Raw genomic sequence first — 17,849 nt, forward strand, 5'->3', positions numbered from 1 at the left:
GAAAGCAGCATTCGAGCAACTCCAACCACTTGTATGACAGTCCGAGGAATTCTGTGGGCTTCAGGGTTTCAGATGCTGACCTTCTCTAAGCCACAGTCAGCTCTGCATGCTTTCTGAACCTGGGGATAGTGCAAGTTTGATCAGGGCTTGTGGAGCTAACTAGTGAATCTCTGGGAGGTGAGGCACTCAGCCCTTAAGCTCCCAAAGGCTTGGGCAATGACAGCTGAGACGTGGTGTCACCTGATGAGCATGCAGGTGGGTGGGAGAAGGGAGAGGACGGTGGGCTGGAGGAATCGGGGAAATTATGTAGTTGGATATTTAGGTCTTTATTCTTTGGAGTGTTGAAGGTTGAGGGGGGACTTGATAGAGGTATTTAAAATTATGAGGGGGATAGATAGAGTTGACGTGGATAGGCTTTTTCTATTGAGAGTATGGGAGATTCAAACAAGAGGACATGAGTTGAGAGTTAGGGGGCAAAAGTTTAGGGGTAACACGGGGGAATTTCTTTACTCAGCGAGTGGTAACTGTGGAATGAGCTTCCAGTAGAAGTGGTAGAGGCAGGTTCGATATTGTCATTTAAAGTAAAATTGGATAGGTATATGGACAGGAAAGGAATGGAAGGTTATGGGCTGAGTGTGGGTCAGTGGGACTAGGTGAGAGTAACCGTTCAGCATGGACTAGAAGAGCCAAGATGGCCTGTTTCCGTGCTGTAATTGTTATATGGTTATATGATATTATGGCAAAGAAGGTTATCCAATGATTTGGTGTGGGGGATGTTGGTTGCAGCCACAGATATACCTGGAAAGCCAGTGGGCAAGAAGGGACAGGTGGAGACAAAGCATAAAAAGTTGGAAGTTGTCCATTTGATAGTGAGGAACTGCTCAAGGAGGGAGCAAAGCGGTGCAGCCATTGACATAGTAATGGAGAAGTGTCCTACAAGTGAGTCTGGACAGGGCAGATAGGGGAAGCGACAATCATCCTGGTAGTTATGACAATGTATCAGGAAAGAAATATTTCTACAGTTTACCTACAGATAGAAAAAGAACTTGTTCTCTTTTCAGCTGGGTTATGCTGCAGGATTCTCAATTTTTTTAAATCACAGCCCTACTTATTCATATTGGGTTGATATTTGCCCCTCTTTATGTGCCTCGTGTCAGTGGCTACTCCTTTGATGGAGTTGGGGCTATCCAGGGGATTCCTAAGCGCTTCAAAGCATGAGTAGAGACTTTTTAAAAAAAACTTTAAACTAAATCATAATGTTGTTAAAGCCACATGGACACTTGTGAAGTTTATGCTCCACACAAAATCTTCGTACTGTGGGGATATCACCTACAAAGTTGCACCTGTCTGCGTGATTTTATTGTTGGGGGTAGCTCTATGACATGTGAGCCCCTTCAGCCCACAAAGTCCAGTCTGACCATTCAATATTAATAACTTGTACCAATCCTCACCCAACCCTTTTATTCTTCCAGCATTCTCATTGACTTGACCCCTCCCTGATTCCTCAACTCACACCCAGAGGAAACACACATGGTCACAGGAAAATCACACAAACTCCACGTGGTCAGGACTGAGCCAGTGCACAGTAGCTTTACCAGCTGTGTCCCTTCTGTGCACTTTTCTCTGGAGGTTTGGAGCTCACATAACATCAAAAATCAATATTTATTTCATTAGTCACTATTTGTTTAATCAGCAAATGACATTGATGCAATTTTGCAACAGTTAATAACAATTACATCAAATTTCACAGGTAAATTTAGTTTGTACATTCAAGGAGATCTGATGAACAAAATACCCTGGTATTCAGTGTATCTACTAATATCAATTCAGTTCCCTGTTATCTGAAGTATTCCAGCCATCTGCTCCTGTTGGTTAATGAAAAACAAACACAATTTTCAGATGGCAATTGCCAAACTGCCTGATGTTTGCTCTTCAGCTCAAGGTAGCCTTTGAACTCAATAATTGGATTGCAGACTTGTAATTCACAGCCCTGAAACAAACATGTTTGAAACTGACATTGTGGGTAGGAAGATTGGTCATCCTAAAATCATTTTATAACTTTAGTGCAGTGGCTATTCAGGTAAAAGTTTGTGCGTTCTGACAAAGAAATAGATATATAATCTTGGACTCTAATCTTGCAGGAAGGGCAAGGTTCTAATTAGACCTCGGTTAAATGGAGCGTGTGACTTGCAGCCTTCAGCTGACTGTTCGGGCTAACACTACTTCAAATTTAGCTCATGGCATTTAAAGTAAATTATTTTAAATGGAAGATGTGATCTCTCCAGACTGAGTTCCCCTTTGCTCTGCAAAAGTGCTTCTTGTCCTTGCTGTGAACTTTTACTTGGAAAATGCTTAGGACCTGGTGTGAAATGGTTACAGCTGATCTTAGGTGCTAACATTACACATTCCTCACTAGCCCCGCCGTGTCACTTTTGCATTTAAACACCATTGTGATGCTAAGCAGTTAAGCATTTCAAAACAGATGTCTTTTCAATTAATTTTGTATCTCAGTGATCTTTAATTTCATAGGTTTAATTTTACGTTAATTAGAGTTTTAACAATTTCTAAGTAACTATGAATTTGAAACCATTGAAGTCACTCTCAGCTTTTATAGCTGGCAAAGTTAGGGTTGGGGCTTTGTGACCTATCAGGCTTCCGGGAGAAGGGGAACTGAGAAAGACACTTGGAATGCACTGCCCAAGAAAGTGATGGAGCTAGGTACTCAGCGTTTACAAAGCATCTGGATGAACTTTTGAAGGACCAAACTATAGTGGGCTGTCAAATAGGAAAAGGGGGGGGGGGCAGCTGAGGAATTATGGGCTTAATAAATGAATTATTTATTATAAGCATTTGATCATTGGTACCTCATTGATTACAATGATCATGTAAACACCTCACTCTTGTAATCACTGATCCCTTAGACTTTGCTTTTCAATTACTATAATCAAACAATGTATTTCTGTATTTGGCATATCATGAGAAACGTGGACTGGAGATACCGAAAAAGTTCCTAACTAAGGTTTAAAAACTGGAGACATTTAGTGCAAAGATAGCGACAGTAACGGAACAAAAGTTCGGAGCAGCTAAGCGATCGCCAACTTACCGGAAGTCCCAGAAACGTGGACTGGAGAATTCATGTTATGATTTTTTCAATAATTTTCATCCTGTACATTATTGCTGTTCACTACTTTAGTGCAGTGTAAGCTAGTACGATTGAACAGTACTTTAAAGTAAATAAATAAGTCAATGAGAAACAAATACCAATTTTGCCCAGTTCATTGGGTTTAAAGGCATGCAGTTTGCCTAGAAATTTGACTGCTCCAAACAAACCAGATGAAATGAGTTTTGCTAATACCATGAAAGTGCTGTAGGAACGTTTAGAACCAAAACCATTCTTGAACACTTTTGATTTTATGAGCAGAATCAGAAGGAAGAGGAGTTTATTTCAACTTAGTGGCTGAATTGAAGAGATTGTCTGAGCATTCAGTTCAATGATGAGCTTAATGATACACTGAGAGATTGGTTAGTTTGTGGAATCTTAGAAGAAAGTATTCAATAAAGGATGCTAACTGAAGCCCAGCCTGCATTTAAAAGAGCAGTTGAAGTAGCCGTATCAATGAAGAGCTTAGCCAGGTGCAATTGAGTTGCAGTCAAGAATATAAGTGAGCATGCAAAATCGCAGTGTCTAAACGGAAACCAACCTAACTGAACAAGTTGTGTTACCGTCGTGGCAGGGTCTCACATACACCCGACCAGTGTAGGTTTAAAGGTGAAGCTTGCAGGAAATGCAACAAATACCATGTTGGGCAGACAAACAGAAATGGGCTGCACAAGGAAGAATAAAATGAGTTCCACAAAATCAGTTTGAACAGCATTTCAAAGATACTGATCTGAAACCTGCAGATATCCAACTAAGAACTTGTACTGGAGAAAAGATAACTCCCGTGGGAATGGCGTACGTAACAGTGAAATACAACAACCAACAAGCCACATTGAGCTTGTATGTGGTAAAGACCAAAGGACCGGCATTGTGGGAGCGTGATTGGCTGAGACAACTACAACTCGATTAGAGATCCATCCACTATTTGCATGCCACATCCCCTATAATAGTTAACTGTAAGCAAATGAAGAAAGACACTGGATGATGCCACAACTGTCTCTGCTGTATGCCATGAACCGTGGGCCAGCAGAGGGCAAACAGGTGTTGGTGCCAACTGGTTGGAAAGCATCTTGGAACAAGGAAGGACCGTGCTGCTCAGGAAGCATGGAAGTGACGTAAGCCCTGGTCTGACTACAGCAGTTTTTGTAGGCAACATATCTGAGAAAGCATCTGATATGTTAATCAGGCAGTTACTTGTGAAATGTGGCTTGGTTTTAAGCTGGAAGAGAGTTCAAAGAGCTTCAGGAAAGTTGCAAGTATTTGGCTTTTGTGAGTATAAAGATCCAGAATCTTCTCTGCATGCTTTCAGGTTATTGCATGAATTTCAACTGAGAGACAAAAAGCTGCTTGTAAAAGTAGATCCAAAGGCCAAACCCAGCTGGATGAATGGAAGGCCAAAAAGAAAGGGGTCAATGAAGACATGAAAACAGAGGATTTGTCAGGTGATGTTGTGATGCGGAAACCATGAGGAGAAATCAGATTGTAAAGGGAGCAATACAAGGTTTAATAAAAGAATATGCCAGTGAACTAAGTACACCTCAAGGTGCACACACTAAAGGAAATGGGAAGGAGGTGAAAGGTGTCCAGTCTGTCGGAACCACTTCGTGCAGCCTCAGACAACTCCTACAACCACTACAGAGGGCCCCCAGAACCTGAGATTGTTTTGACACCCACAAGTCTCATCTGCCAAGCAGAGTGACCTCCCTTATCAGGAAAAACATTAGCCCACAAGAGTAAAAATTCCTCCACAGAAGTTAAATGGGACAATTTAAAATTTACTATGCTGTGGACATCTATGTAGTAGTTATATTGCATTCTGTGTATATAGTCAGATGCATTCTATCTTGAGTTGGACTTTATAGCTAAGCAGGGAGGAGTGTTGTGTATTTAAATGTTAGTAATGTTGGTAATGTTTGAGTAATATTGTAAATATATTTGATTAAGCATTCTTCATTTAAATAATTCATTGTGGGTTATATGTGAAAAAAAAAGTGGATTGCATACGTCACGACGCCACCACGTGCCTCACTTAAAGAGAACATGAACTAAGACTCTCATCTCTCAGTTCCTTTTTTCCTTTAATTTAATGTTTTGGAGACACGAAACTTAACACTTAGGTAACAGAATTTGCTCTGCAGTTGGATGAGTCAACTTTGGCAGGAAACGAATCTTTGCTTCTCGGCAATGTGCGCTTCATAAAAGATGAACATGGTTCAAGAGTTGTTATTTGGAAAGGGAGTAGAAACAGTTATGAAGGGGAGAGAGAATTTTGGGTTGTTGAGCAATTTTTCTTAGAGAAGAACATTCTGCTCACTAACAGTCTTCCTTTTGCCACAGATAAAGCAACAGCTGTAACTGGATACCACTGTGGGGTTATTACTTCAAGTCAAGTCGAGTCACTTTTTATTATCATTTCAACCAAAACTGCTGGTACAGTACACAGTAAAAACAAGACAACGTTTTTCAGGACCATGGTGCTACATGAAACAGTACAAAAACTACACTGAACTATGTAAAAACTACACTAGACTACAGACCTACCCAGGACTGCATAAAGTGCACAAAACAGTGCAGGCATTGCAATAAATAATAAACAGGACAATAGGCACATTAGAGGGCAGTAAGTTGGTGTCAGTCCAGGCTCTGGGTATTGAGGAGTCTGATGGCTTGGGGGAAGAAACTGTTACATAGTCTGTTCGTGAGAGCCCAAATGCTTTGGTGCCTTTTCCCAGATGGCAGGAGGGAGAAGAGTTTGTATGAGGGGTGCGTGGGGTCCTTGATAATGCTGTTTGCTTTGCAGATGCAACGTGTAGTGTAAATGTCTAACGGCGGGAAGAGAGACCCTGATGATCTTCTCAGCTGACCTCACTATCCGCTGTAGGGTCTTGCGATCTGAGATGGTGCAATTTCCGAACCAGGCAGTGATGCAGCTGCTCAGGATGCTCTCAATACAACCCCTGTAGAATGTGATGAGGATGGGGGGTGGGAGATGGACTTTCATCAGCCTTCGCAGAAAGTAGAGACGCTGCTGGGCTTTCTTTGCTATGGAGCTGGTGTTGAGGGACCAGGTGAGATTCTCCGCCAGGTGAACACCAAGAAATTTGGTGCTCTTAACGATCTCTACCGAGGAGCCGTCGATGTTCAGCGGGGAGTGGTCGCTCCATGCCCTCCTGAAGACAACAACCATCTCTTTTGTTTTGTTCACATTCAGAGACAGGTTTTTGGCTCTGCACCAGTCCGTTAGCTGCTGCACCTCCTCTCTGTAAGCTGACTCATCATTCTTGCTGATGAGACCCACCACGGTCGTGTCATCGGTGAACTTGATGATGTGGTTCGAGCTGTGTGTTGCAGCACAGTCGTGGGTCAGCAGAGTGAACAGCAGTGGACTGAGCACACAGCCCTGGGGAGCCCCTGTGCTCAGTGATGGTGTTGGAGATGCTGCTCCCGATCCGGACTGACTGAGGTCTCCCAGTCAGGAAGTCTAGAATCCATTTGCAGAGGGAGGTGTTCAGGCCCAGTAGGCTCAGCTTTCCAATCAGTTTCTGAGGGATGATTGTGTTGAATGCTGAACTGAAGTCTATTAACAGCATTCAAACGTATGTGTCTTTTTTTTGTCCAGATGAGTTAGGGCCAGGTGGAGGGTGATGGCAATGAATTCGTCTGTTGAACAGTTGGGACGGTACGCAAACTGTAGGTGGTCCAGTGAGGGGGCAGCAGGGTCTTGATGTTCCTCATGACGAGCCTCTCGAAACACTTCATGATGATGGATGTGAGTGCAATCGGACGGTAGTCATTGAGGCAGGACACCGAAGACTTCTTCAGCACGGGGATGATGGTGACGGCCTTGAAGCACGTTGGAACGAAGGCGCTGCTCAGGGAGATGTTGAAGATGTCAGTGAGAACATCTTGGAATATCTTTCTTGGAAAAAAGCTGTAACTAACATATTTACCATTCATTCTGAAATTCAGATAACTTTCACAAAAAAAACCTAAGCAAACAGCTGCACAAATCATTAAATACTATTATCACAGAAATGAATAAAATCAAGTCCCATGCTCCCAATTGTCAACCATATCAAGAGATTTGTACTGAGAGTGATGGACAGTTACTGTTGCACACAGAAATCAGATGGTTCTAAAAAGAAAACTGCCAGAGGCACTTGGGTGCTTTTCGAAACTGTGATAAAATTCTTTGAAGACTCGAATCATCAAAGTCAAATCAGTCATCTCTACGTTGCTGTCCAAGCTAACCCTATTTAAGTGTAATATTGGCCGTCTCAGCCTTTTCCAATTTCCAAGCTTATCTGATGTGGAAGAGAAAGAAGGAATACCAGATGGTGATCTTTAAGTATACTGTGCCCACCTGGGTGAGCTGCATAAAGACGTCACAGAGATTTCAGGATCTCCTCTCGATCCAAGTTCCAGATAAACCCATTCCTGACTACTTGCAATGAGGAATTAACGGGAAAGATGGAGGAAGAATTGCTCTTACTACAAAATAACTTTGAATTGAACCCAAAGTTCCAAAAATTACATTAAGACTTTTGTTGCGGAAAGAAATCTCTGAATGGTTTCCCACACTGTGGAAAAAGATCAGGATGTTCATAATGGCTTTTCCAACATCATATTTAGTGGAAGGCAGTTTCAGTGCAGTTGTTCAAATCTTTCAAAGCAATGGGACAGGCAGCAAATTACTGAACATGGGGATCAGAGACTCCTGACAGACATTCAGCCTGATGTCAAGAAGCTGATTTCACTGTACCAAGCCCAGCCATCTCATCGACAGGTGAAAAAGTAACAAAATAGTGAATAGTTGGATGACTAATGTATGCTCTACAACTGTTGACGAAAATAGTTTTTAAACTGTAATTAAATAATTACTTTTATCTGTAGCTTTAAATAGATTTGCATAACTTTTGCAATTATTTGCCACTGCTTTGAATTTGCAGTTCCTATTTTCTTTCACTGTGTATTGTAAGTCAAAATTCTTTAATGGCCAGAAAGGGAGGGGGGGGGGGTGGGGTGCTAAGGGTAAGGTGAGGTGAGATGGGTGCTAAGGGGGCGGTAAACCAAAAATGTTTGGGAATCACTGGTGTAGATGGATTGGTGATAGTCAGCCTGGATGCAGTGGGCTGAAAGGCCTGTTTCTCTGTTGTATGATTCTGACCACAGATGTGAGGATCTTCCTCCTCTACCCCAGGGACCTCGTCCATACATCCAAGTCACTCCAAACCAGGAGAATAAACACTCTATATTTGGTTCTGGTATGGGCATGAGGGGACCACAACAAGAGGGACCTACCCAGTCAGATTTTTCTACCTTTTTGCAGAGAATTGAGTCACTTTCAAAGCTTTCATTGTTTTCTGTTGGTAGAAGAAAGCATTTGATTAACCCTGGCAAACAATATCTAGGCTCAGAGTTTCATTTATTGACAGCTTCAGTAACCAGTTATAGTTGTAAATATTGTGCTCCTGAATTTTCAGTATCAACTTGATTACAGAAATTGGTTCCTTCACTTGAGGTGAGCCACTGGCTTTCATTGGTTCTGGAAAAGTTGTGTTTGTAGTCTCTCATGTCTCCAATAGTTTATTTACTGAGATACAGTACAGAATTGGTCCTTCCAGCCACTGATTTAATTCTGGCCTTGCGATGCCTAATTAACCTACCATCTGGTATGCCTTTGGACTGTGGGAGGAAACCCAAACGGTCACGGAGAGAGCATACAAACTCCTTACAGGCAGCGGCAGGAATTGAACCCGGGGTGCTGTTACTGTAAAGCGTTGTACCAACCAGAGTTGTTTGTTTTGTGGAGGAAGTGCAGCTCTGATTGAAGCAACAGTGTAAGCGACATTGACACTTACTTTGGGCATCTTTCTGTCAGAACTCAGCCTGTGTAATGGGATGAATGGCAGGTCAGCACAGTGCTTATCGTAATTATCCCTCATCTGCTGCTACTGAGCAATGGTTTCAGCAATGCTGTTTTCTTGAATAAATCACCCAACACTGTCCACCTTGCAGCCAGTATCCTTATTGCCGGTTCATAACCCCTGAGAAGGAAGGTTGTCAGCTAGGACTCAGTGATCCTTGTGATGGCCATGATTGTACAGTATGCAGCACACAGCTCACATGATGGGTAACCTAAAGAGGCTGTCGTCCCACAATGGTAGGAAGTTGTGGAGGTTAACTTCTACTGATGATCTGTAATTTTAAATAGACCAATAGATAAGGTCATGAATTCTTTTGGGTGCAAGGTGCATTCTGACTCTTCCTGTCCTCTTGATTTTGTTCTGCAGCCTGGCAGGATTTGGGATCCACAATTGCTTTGCAAAGAGCCTGATGGATCATAAAGGAGAAACGCTGAGCAATTTCTACACCCACTACTATGTCATGGAACTGATTGGGATTCTGTCCTGTGTAGTCATGTGCTTACTCGTTGGGCTGATCGGGCGAAGAGGTACCCTGCTGGTGTTCACCATCCTGACAGCACTCGCTTCCCTTCTACAGCTGGGCCTCGTAAACAGTGAGTCCTATTCTCCTTCCCTCCACCTTGACTGAAATAATCACCTACATTTTGTGCCTACTGTCTATTACTTGGTATGTTAGTCCAAAATGTCACCTGTTCATTTCCCTGCCTGACCCACTGAGTTCCTCTAGCACTTTTGTATTGCTCCAAATTTTCAACAACACTACTGCCTTGTTTTCAATAATTGGGGAGGTGTTGAGCAAGGGTGGCTGATTTTTGAAGGTTATACCCTACCTGGGAGAAGTATTGAGATACGTTGGGATGTTTGGAAGTTGAGGGTCAGTTAACAGTGAACAACATTTTATAAATCCCAAGATCCAAGTTAAACAATCTTTTCAAAACATGATTTCTCTGTTGCAGGATGCCAGGAGTTGAACTTGACCACAACTGTTCAGATTTTTTGTGTGTGTGGGGAGAACAGGAATAAAAAGCAATGTATTGGATATGAATGTGTTCACACTTCATCCTTCTCCCTCCCTCTGGGCTAATCATTACATTTTGTGGCCTCTATAGAATAACGTGTCCGTTGCTTGGCTTATCACAAAACCTGAAAATAAGTGGGGAGCACTAGAAGAACTGGGGCCAAGACATTTTTAAAAAAATATGTCAGTGCTACTTCCATCTTCAAACCTGTGGACAGATATTGTTAAGAGTTCAGCAGAAAAATCTTGACAAACTTTCAAGAAAGAACACAATTAGAACAAAAACAAGTCCACTTTAGTGCCAAGGTGTCTTAGTGTTTCTAAGCTAGTGGTTAGGGTTGAACAGGTTAGTTCAGTAAGTGAATGTTGGAATGGAAGTAGCTGTTCTTGAACCTGGTGGTGTGGGACTTCAGACTTCTGAATCTCTTGCCGAGAGCAAGGAACAACCGGAGGTTCGGGCGATTTAATTGCTGGGCGGAATTGGAAAGGTCGGGTATGGGCCAGAGAGCGTCCCAAAGTGTCAGAGCCTGGGTCCGAGAGCAAGGAACAACCGGAGGTTTGGACAATTTAATTGCTGGGCCAGATTGAAAAGGTCAGGGTGTCAGGGCCAAAGGTGAGGGACAGGACGATTCAGTTAGCTACTCCATGAGGTTTACTTGTGTCTGCACTGAACTGAGACTGCGGCCTATGTTATGTGTCTGGCAACAATGAATATAGAATTGAGTCAGGTTTTATAAACAAATAAACTTTTATTAAACTCTGCTCAAAAAGAAATAAACAAATGACTAACTTAACCAGAAGTTAACTGCTATACAGCAACTCTGGAACAATTCTTAAAGTGGTAAATGTGAACACAGTCTTAAAAGTGGTAAATACGAAAGTCCAAGTAAATACAGTCAATTAGGAGAAACTTTCCTGAAGTAACAAATTCCTTGATGATGTGACGTTACTGCTAAACCCAGCCTAAATATGCCTTATCCGAAGGATTCATGACTAAGGAAATAAAACCGGCTTAAAGGAACTGACCTTTTCCTTGGTGAATAACACTGCACAACCCTTTCTACTCTTACAGGCAGGGGTTATCTCAGATGCAGGTCACTATTTCCTGTACGAAGATTCAATAAGGTCAATCCTGTATTAAGCCACTGAATTTTACTCGATCCTTTGGGTTCCCATACTTTGGTAAAGTCTTCACTCTCCAATACTTAAACTTTAAAATTAAATCAAAGATACATCAAACAAAACTGGCAGCGATTGGTGAAACTGCCAGCACAATGATTCTGTACCTTACAATAGAAAATAAAACTCCACTTCAGAACGAAACTGCATCATGAGACAAATACGCAGTATAACGGAGTCACTGACGAATTAAACGATGACTCAACTCAAAAAAAACTCCTGCGTCACAGCAGACTTTCCCGTTTTATACCTTTTGAAACGTCATCACGTGACCTCACACTGGCGGGGAAATTACATCATCCCACCATCACAAGACCACTACATCATGCTCACAAGATACTCCATTACATCATGGTCATAAGACAGTCACAAGGTACCCACGGGGTATGTAACACCTGCAACTACTGGGCTCCTGGATGGCTGCAATGATGACTGGCCTCGTGGCTGGACTCACTTTCATTGCCCATAGTTGTTGTTTGCACAGTGTGTTCTTTTTTTCTTCACATTGGGGTTTGACTGTCTTTTTTAAATGGGTTCTATTGAGTTTCTTTGTCTTGTGGCTTCCTGTAAAGAGACAAATCTCAAGATTGTATAAGGTGTACATACTTTGACATGGTAGCTGCAAGAAGATGGCATGGTCCAAGTGGGTTAGCTGCCTTGAGGCAGTGCCTCCTGGAAATGCTACAGACTGGAGGGGGGTATGCCAGTGATGTGTTGGCCAAATCTATTACTGTCCACAGCTTCTTGCATTTGTGCACTTTTAGATTGCTATACCAGCCCATGATACAACTAGTTAGGATACTTCCAGCAATAGCTCTGTTGGAAATGCTGGAATCTGAAGCAAAACCAAACTGCCAAAGGAACTCAGTAGGTCATCTGTGGAGGCAAGGTTAACATTTCACATCAGGACCCTGATTAGGACTGAAATATTCTGTTGTCATTTTAATAACAAATATCAATGTTCTACTGGTTTAACGTTACATTTAACACTGCAAAGAGCAAACTCTTTTTCATTACTCAACAGCTCTGTTTTAAATAATACTACTTTTAAGAACTTCTGCGTTTAAGTGCTGCAACATCAGTGGAGTTTTATGTCAGAGGGTGACTCCAATAATTAATACTCATCACATTAGAGGGGTGACAAGCTTGAAATGGCTAGTTTACTGTGCAAGTTCACTCTGTTCGATGCAATTCAATAGGCAGAGAGTAGGGATTCTAATGGCAGAATGCAAGAGCCACCAGCCACTGTTAATCGTTTGAACAGTATGTTATCTGGTTCCCCAGATGAATTCCACTTTTTTTGCAAACTACCATCCCTTCTCCATACACTGCTTTACATTGGCTTCTGATTTAAGAAATGCCTCAACTTTAAAATTCTCATCCTTGTTTTCAAAACTAGCTTTGATCTCAAAGTTCCCTAACAGATATCCACTTTCTCCACCCTGGCTATCCTGAGGTAAGTGCATCCAATGCTGGTACCTGCTCATCACCTCTGCTACCAAAGGCCCCATTGCCTCGTAACCTTTCACCTCTCCTTTAGTATGCCTCTTAATCCTTCCTCTTCACCATCTGCCTTAATACCCTAAATTGCTCTGCGCAGCTTTGATCTGTTACCATCACGAAACACATCTAGGTGGGGGAAAATCAGATGCCATGACTTACTGCAGAGGTCTGTGCACAGCCGAGGGATCGTGATGCTGCCTTTAGATCGGGGGATGTGACAGCTCTCATTTATACCCCGTTTGATACACAGAACAAAGTGGTGGTGAGGAAGGCACCCCTCCCTCAGGGGAGCAGACACTCCGTCTGGCTAAAGCTGAGGTGAAGAAGACCCTGGCCAGTCAACCCAGGCAATTCTGAATAATGTACCAGGTCAGGTTCTGAAAGACTGTATAGACCAGCTAAGTGAGATGCTGATGGACGTTCAATATCTCTCTGGAACAATCCGTTGTCCCCTCAGTTTTCAAGGCGTCACCATCATTCCAGTGCATTAAAGTCTGACTCCCAGCTGCATTACACCCTTTCTGGTTGGCTTATCACTCAAACCGATCCACTGATGACGTAATAGCCACTGCCCTCCGCTCTGTCCTGTCCCACCTTAAAAAAAATTACTATGCCCTCAGCTGGCTGCAGTTCACACTGCTGACGCATGACTGTGTCGCAGGATCCAGCTCAAACCGGGTCACCAAGATTGTGGATGACACCTCAGCAGTTGCCTCATTGAGGATGATGAGTCGGAGTACAGAGAGGAATTGAAGCAGCTGGTGGATTGGGGTGAGAAGAACTACCCAAGTCTGAACATGGGAAGACAAAGGAAATCATTCTGGACTTCAGGAAGGTGCAGACGAACCATTCCCTCTGGGAATACATGGTTGCTCCGTAGAGAGTTGTGCACCGCTCCTGGGAGCTCACGTCATGGATTACCTCACCTGGTTCCTCAGTATCACCTCCCTGAACAAGAAGGAACAGCAGCATCTCCTCTTTCTAAGGAGATTGTGACAAGCAAGGCTCCCCCACCCCCAATCTTAACTGAATTTATAGGAGCACCATTGAAAGTGATCTGATAAGTCCATCTGGTATGGGAGCCGATGAGCATCGGGCTGGAAGTCCCAACAGAGGACTAAGAACTGCTGAGAGGGTCATTGGGGTCTGCCTTGTCATCTGTCAGGGAGTTTTATCAGAAATGCTGTGTACAAGCAGAGCCCTTAGTAGACTTTCTACCATCAGGCAGGAGGCTCCAAAGCATTAAAAACGTTTTCTTCCCTCAGGCCGTTAGGCTTCTGAACTCTCTGTCACATCACATTCAAAGTTTCACTGGTTAATCTGTTTTGTACCTGTGATAATATTTAGTTTATGCACTTTATTTGGCTTATTTATGTGTAATTCATCTGTAGATTTTATCCTTCAAGTAATTGTATTTTATATGTCTGTTATGTGTACTGCTGTGTTTTATATCCTGGTTCAGGGAACGTCTTATTTGACAGTATACTTGTATGCAGTTAAATGACAAAGGCTTGACTTGATGGGCTGCTGTTTTTACATAAAGCAGCTATGTAAATGATCTGATGTAGTTCGAGATAACCAGGGCATTTGTCAGCAAGCTTCCTCGGTGGCTTATTGATGTTGTAGGACACTGCCAGCATTTAAGGTTTCAGTGCTTTGATGATCCGACCTAACTCACACTGAAAACATTGCCGGAGAACAGCATCATCTTGCATTCTGCACGAACCCCAACCTGGCCACAATCTTCTCATCTGTTGTATTCAGTTCATTCCTGTGACGTGTTGTGGAGTTTGCCTCTGGCTTTCTAAGGATGGGCGATCGTTTGGATCTGCTGTACGAAATGCCAGTGAGGCTTGATATTCCCGGACACACCATCTTCATTCTGGGATTGTAGATGAGCGGGAGCTGCTGGTGTTAATGTGTTGTATTCACTGTGTGTAATTAATCTCCAAACGTCTATGGATTACTGATTAGTGCTTCCTGTGGTGCCGTTGGACCTCACAGTTTTGTGTTGAGATTAGAGATTGCCATGGATCCCATGGTCCTCCTTGTCCTTGGGACAGGAGCAGCTTTTTTGTTTGTGGAGGGGAACCCTCTATCACCATCCCAACGTATTGCTTACAGCCTGACCTAGAACCAATGCAGTTATATTGCTGGCACCGTGAAGACCAAAGACCCAGCAGAGGAACACTTGAAGTGGTGTCAGAATATGGCCATTCAATGCTTTAAACCTGTTCAAGCAGTAAGGTGTGTGGTCCCCATATTCTCTAATTCCTCCTGATGTTCATTTGTTATCACCTCTGCCCTCAAGACACTTAACTTCACAATTGCTACTCATTGAGCAGGAGAAATGCAATGAATCATGACCCACTGCTTAAAGTAATTGTTCCTCACCTCAGTCCAAAATGACCAGCCCCTTGTCCTGTGACCCCCTAATTGTGTGCGCTGTAACCTGCAAGAACAGAATTTCCTACCAGTGCTTGTGAAGTCTCAAAGGTCCCATTGAATTCCTCTGAAGCCTGTCTTCCTTCTCTATCTCATCCCCACCCCCAGTTGTTTACTTTGCCTTGTGTGTTACTTAGACCACATGTCTCAGATTGTCACCGTCTGGAGCAAAGTCACACCAACAAGCATCTCCTCCTGGTTGCTCTACGTTGGCTCGGTGGAGGGATGATGCAGCTGGCTCAAGATTTCACCTGCTTTGTGGAGTATTCAACAAGTGTGCTCATGAACAAGTGCACCCTGTCAGCCCGCTCAATTGTCCTGAAGTACAGACGCCAAGGTTACCTTATTTTCCCTGAGATTGTGCACTTGACCCCAAACTTGATCGGACCAGAGAACAATGTGAACCTTAGGGATGACCCTTAAGAGCTGCCTACTGCCAGCCACTCTGATCTTTTCCGTATCAGGCTTGCAATGAGCAGCAGAGTCGTGGAGTGATTAAATCGAATAATACCCCAGTCACCCAGATGAGAGTTGTTTCCTGCTGCGTAACACGCACAAAATGTTGGAGGAACGTGGGTCAGACAGCATCTAGATTTCCAGCATCTGCAGAATCTTTTGTCTTTGTTTCTTGTGGTCTCCTTCATTTAAATTCTTTTTTGCTTTGGATTTGTGAAACATCATGTCTTTTGATGACTGTAGTGTTAGAGCACCGAAATGGACCATTTCACTTGAACTTGCAGGCGGTCACAATCTCACAATGAGATGCACATTGAAACACTCAGGATGACGTACGAGTTACATGCACAAGTATTTGAACCTTTAGCTCCAGGAGAGCTGTGTGAACCAAGCCTTCAGTCATTGCATGGAACACCGGATACTGGCGTCAGGATGACAAATGTAGTGCAAAGGTGGCTGATGGGCCGTATTTCAGGTTGAGTTTTACTGATGTTATTTCCTTGTTTATGAGATGTTATGAAAGGTTTTCCTGCTTTGTTTTTTTAGTGGGTGGGGACTGTATTGCCTGTTGTACAAGAAGATATGATCTGGTATTTACCTGGATAATAAACGATTGTAAGCAATCATTCTCAATATTGTCATGTTCTCTCTCTCGTAGACTTGGTCACATACCTGCAGCAGCCATTTTCTCTTGTGTTTTCCATTGTGGGTTTGTTTTCATCCCATTCGATGGGCAATCTGAGCATATTCGTGTGTGCTGAGCTCACGCCCACTGTTATCAGGTAAGACTCTAATCAAACAGACATTGGGGTTTTTGATTCCCTCTGCAAAGTGAAGTTTGAGTTTGAGTGAAAATCTGTGTAATTCACCACCTGTAGTAGATGGCATCTGCAGGATGTTCCTAGTTGCAAGTAAACACGTAGGGGAGTTGTCACGAATGTTCACAGAACCTGAGGCCATTCAGCTCCTGTTTCTCTGGCCCCTTTTTCCATCACCTTGTAAATTGTATTGTATTCAGTTCCTCTGGAAGGCTTCATGGGACCTATCTAAATCACACCGGACGGTACATTCCTGTTTCCAACTGCATAACATGTAAAAGAGCTTTCTCTCAAATCCCTTCCTATTTGTTTTCTGCCTTTCACCCCCGGTTTTCAACAACTCCAACAATGGGAACATATCCTACTGTCCACTTTGTCCTGACCCCTCAGCATCCTTTCTTTAAATCACCCCTCAGTCTTCCCTTAACACACTCAGCCCCTCTATTCTCTGCTTGTGAATGTGTCTTCCCCCATCCCAGGAAAAATTTTATGAATCTTTTCTGGACCTGCTCTGGTGCAGAAATTGGTACACTTTTCCTGTATTGAATTAAATGGACTTACTACTTACATCCTTCATATACATGAGGAGTAAAAATCTTTACGTCACATCTCCGTCTAAATGTGTAATTTATAGCAATTTGTAATAAATAGTACGTACAACAGGACAGCCAATATAACATAGAAATACAATTGTATCAGCATGAATTAATCAGTCTGTTGGCTTGGTAGAGGAAACTGTCCCAGAGCCCGTTAGTCCTGGCTTTTATGCTGCGGTACCGTTTCCCCGATGGTAGCAGCTGGAACAGTTTGAGGTTGCGTGACTCGGGTCCCCATTGATCCTTCGAGCCCTTTTTACGCACCCGTCTTTGTAAATGACCTGAATCATGGGAAGTTCACAACTACTGATGCACTGGGCTGTCCGCATCACTCTCTGCAGAGTCCTGTGATTGAGGGAAGTACAGTTCCCATACCAGGCAATGATGCAGCCAGTCAGGATTCTTTCAATTATGTTCCTGTAGAAAGTCCTTGGGATTTGGGGACCCGTGCCAAACTACTTCAACCGTTCGAGGTGAAAGAGGCACTGAAGTGTCTTTTTCACCACACAGCCGGTATGTACAGCCATACGAGATCCTCGGTGATGTGTATGCCGAGGAACTTAAAGTTGTAGTGGGGCAAACAGAATTGTACACAGTTCTCCAGTTGACCAGCGGTTTATAAAGATTCAGCATGACTTCCCTGCTTTTATACTCTTATGCACAGAATTGTGTAGGACTTCAACCATAAGACATTGGAGCAGAATTAGGCCATATGGCCCATCGAGTCTGCTCCAACTTATTGTCCCT

At 43.1% G+C, this 17,849-nt stretch overlaps 1 protein-coding gene across 2 annotated transcripts in view; it reads left to right on the top strand.

The window, feature by feature from the left end:
* LOC140742217 (solute carrier family 22 member 23-like) overlaps positions 1–17,849 on the top strand; it is a 106,755-nt gene that overhangs the window by 58,389 nt on the left and 30,517 nt on the right. For both annotated transcript variants that reach the window (XM_073073045.1, XM_073073046.1), the window contains exons 7-8: positions 9,454–9,680; positions 16,347–16,470. In XM_073073045.1, coding sequence (XP_072929146.1) covers positions 9,454–9,680; positions 16,347–16,470 — 351 coding nt within the window. The remainder of the gene's footprint in view (positions 1–9,453; positions 9,681–16,346; positions 16,471–17,849) is intronic.

The sequence above is a fragment of the Hemitrygon akajei genome, chromosome 20, assembly GCF_048418815.1.
Source record: "Hemitrygon akajei chromosome 20, sHemAka1.3, whole genome shotgun sequence".
NCBI lineage: Eukaryota > Metazoa > Chordata > Chondrichthyes > Myliobatiformes > Dasyatidae > Hemitrygon > Hemitrygon akajei.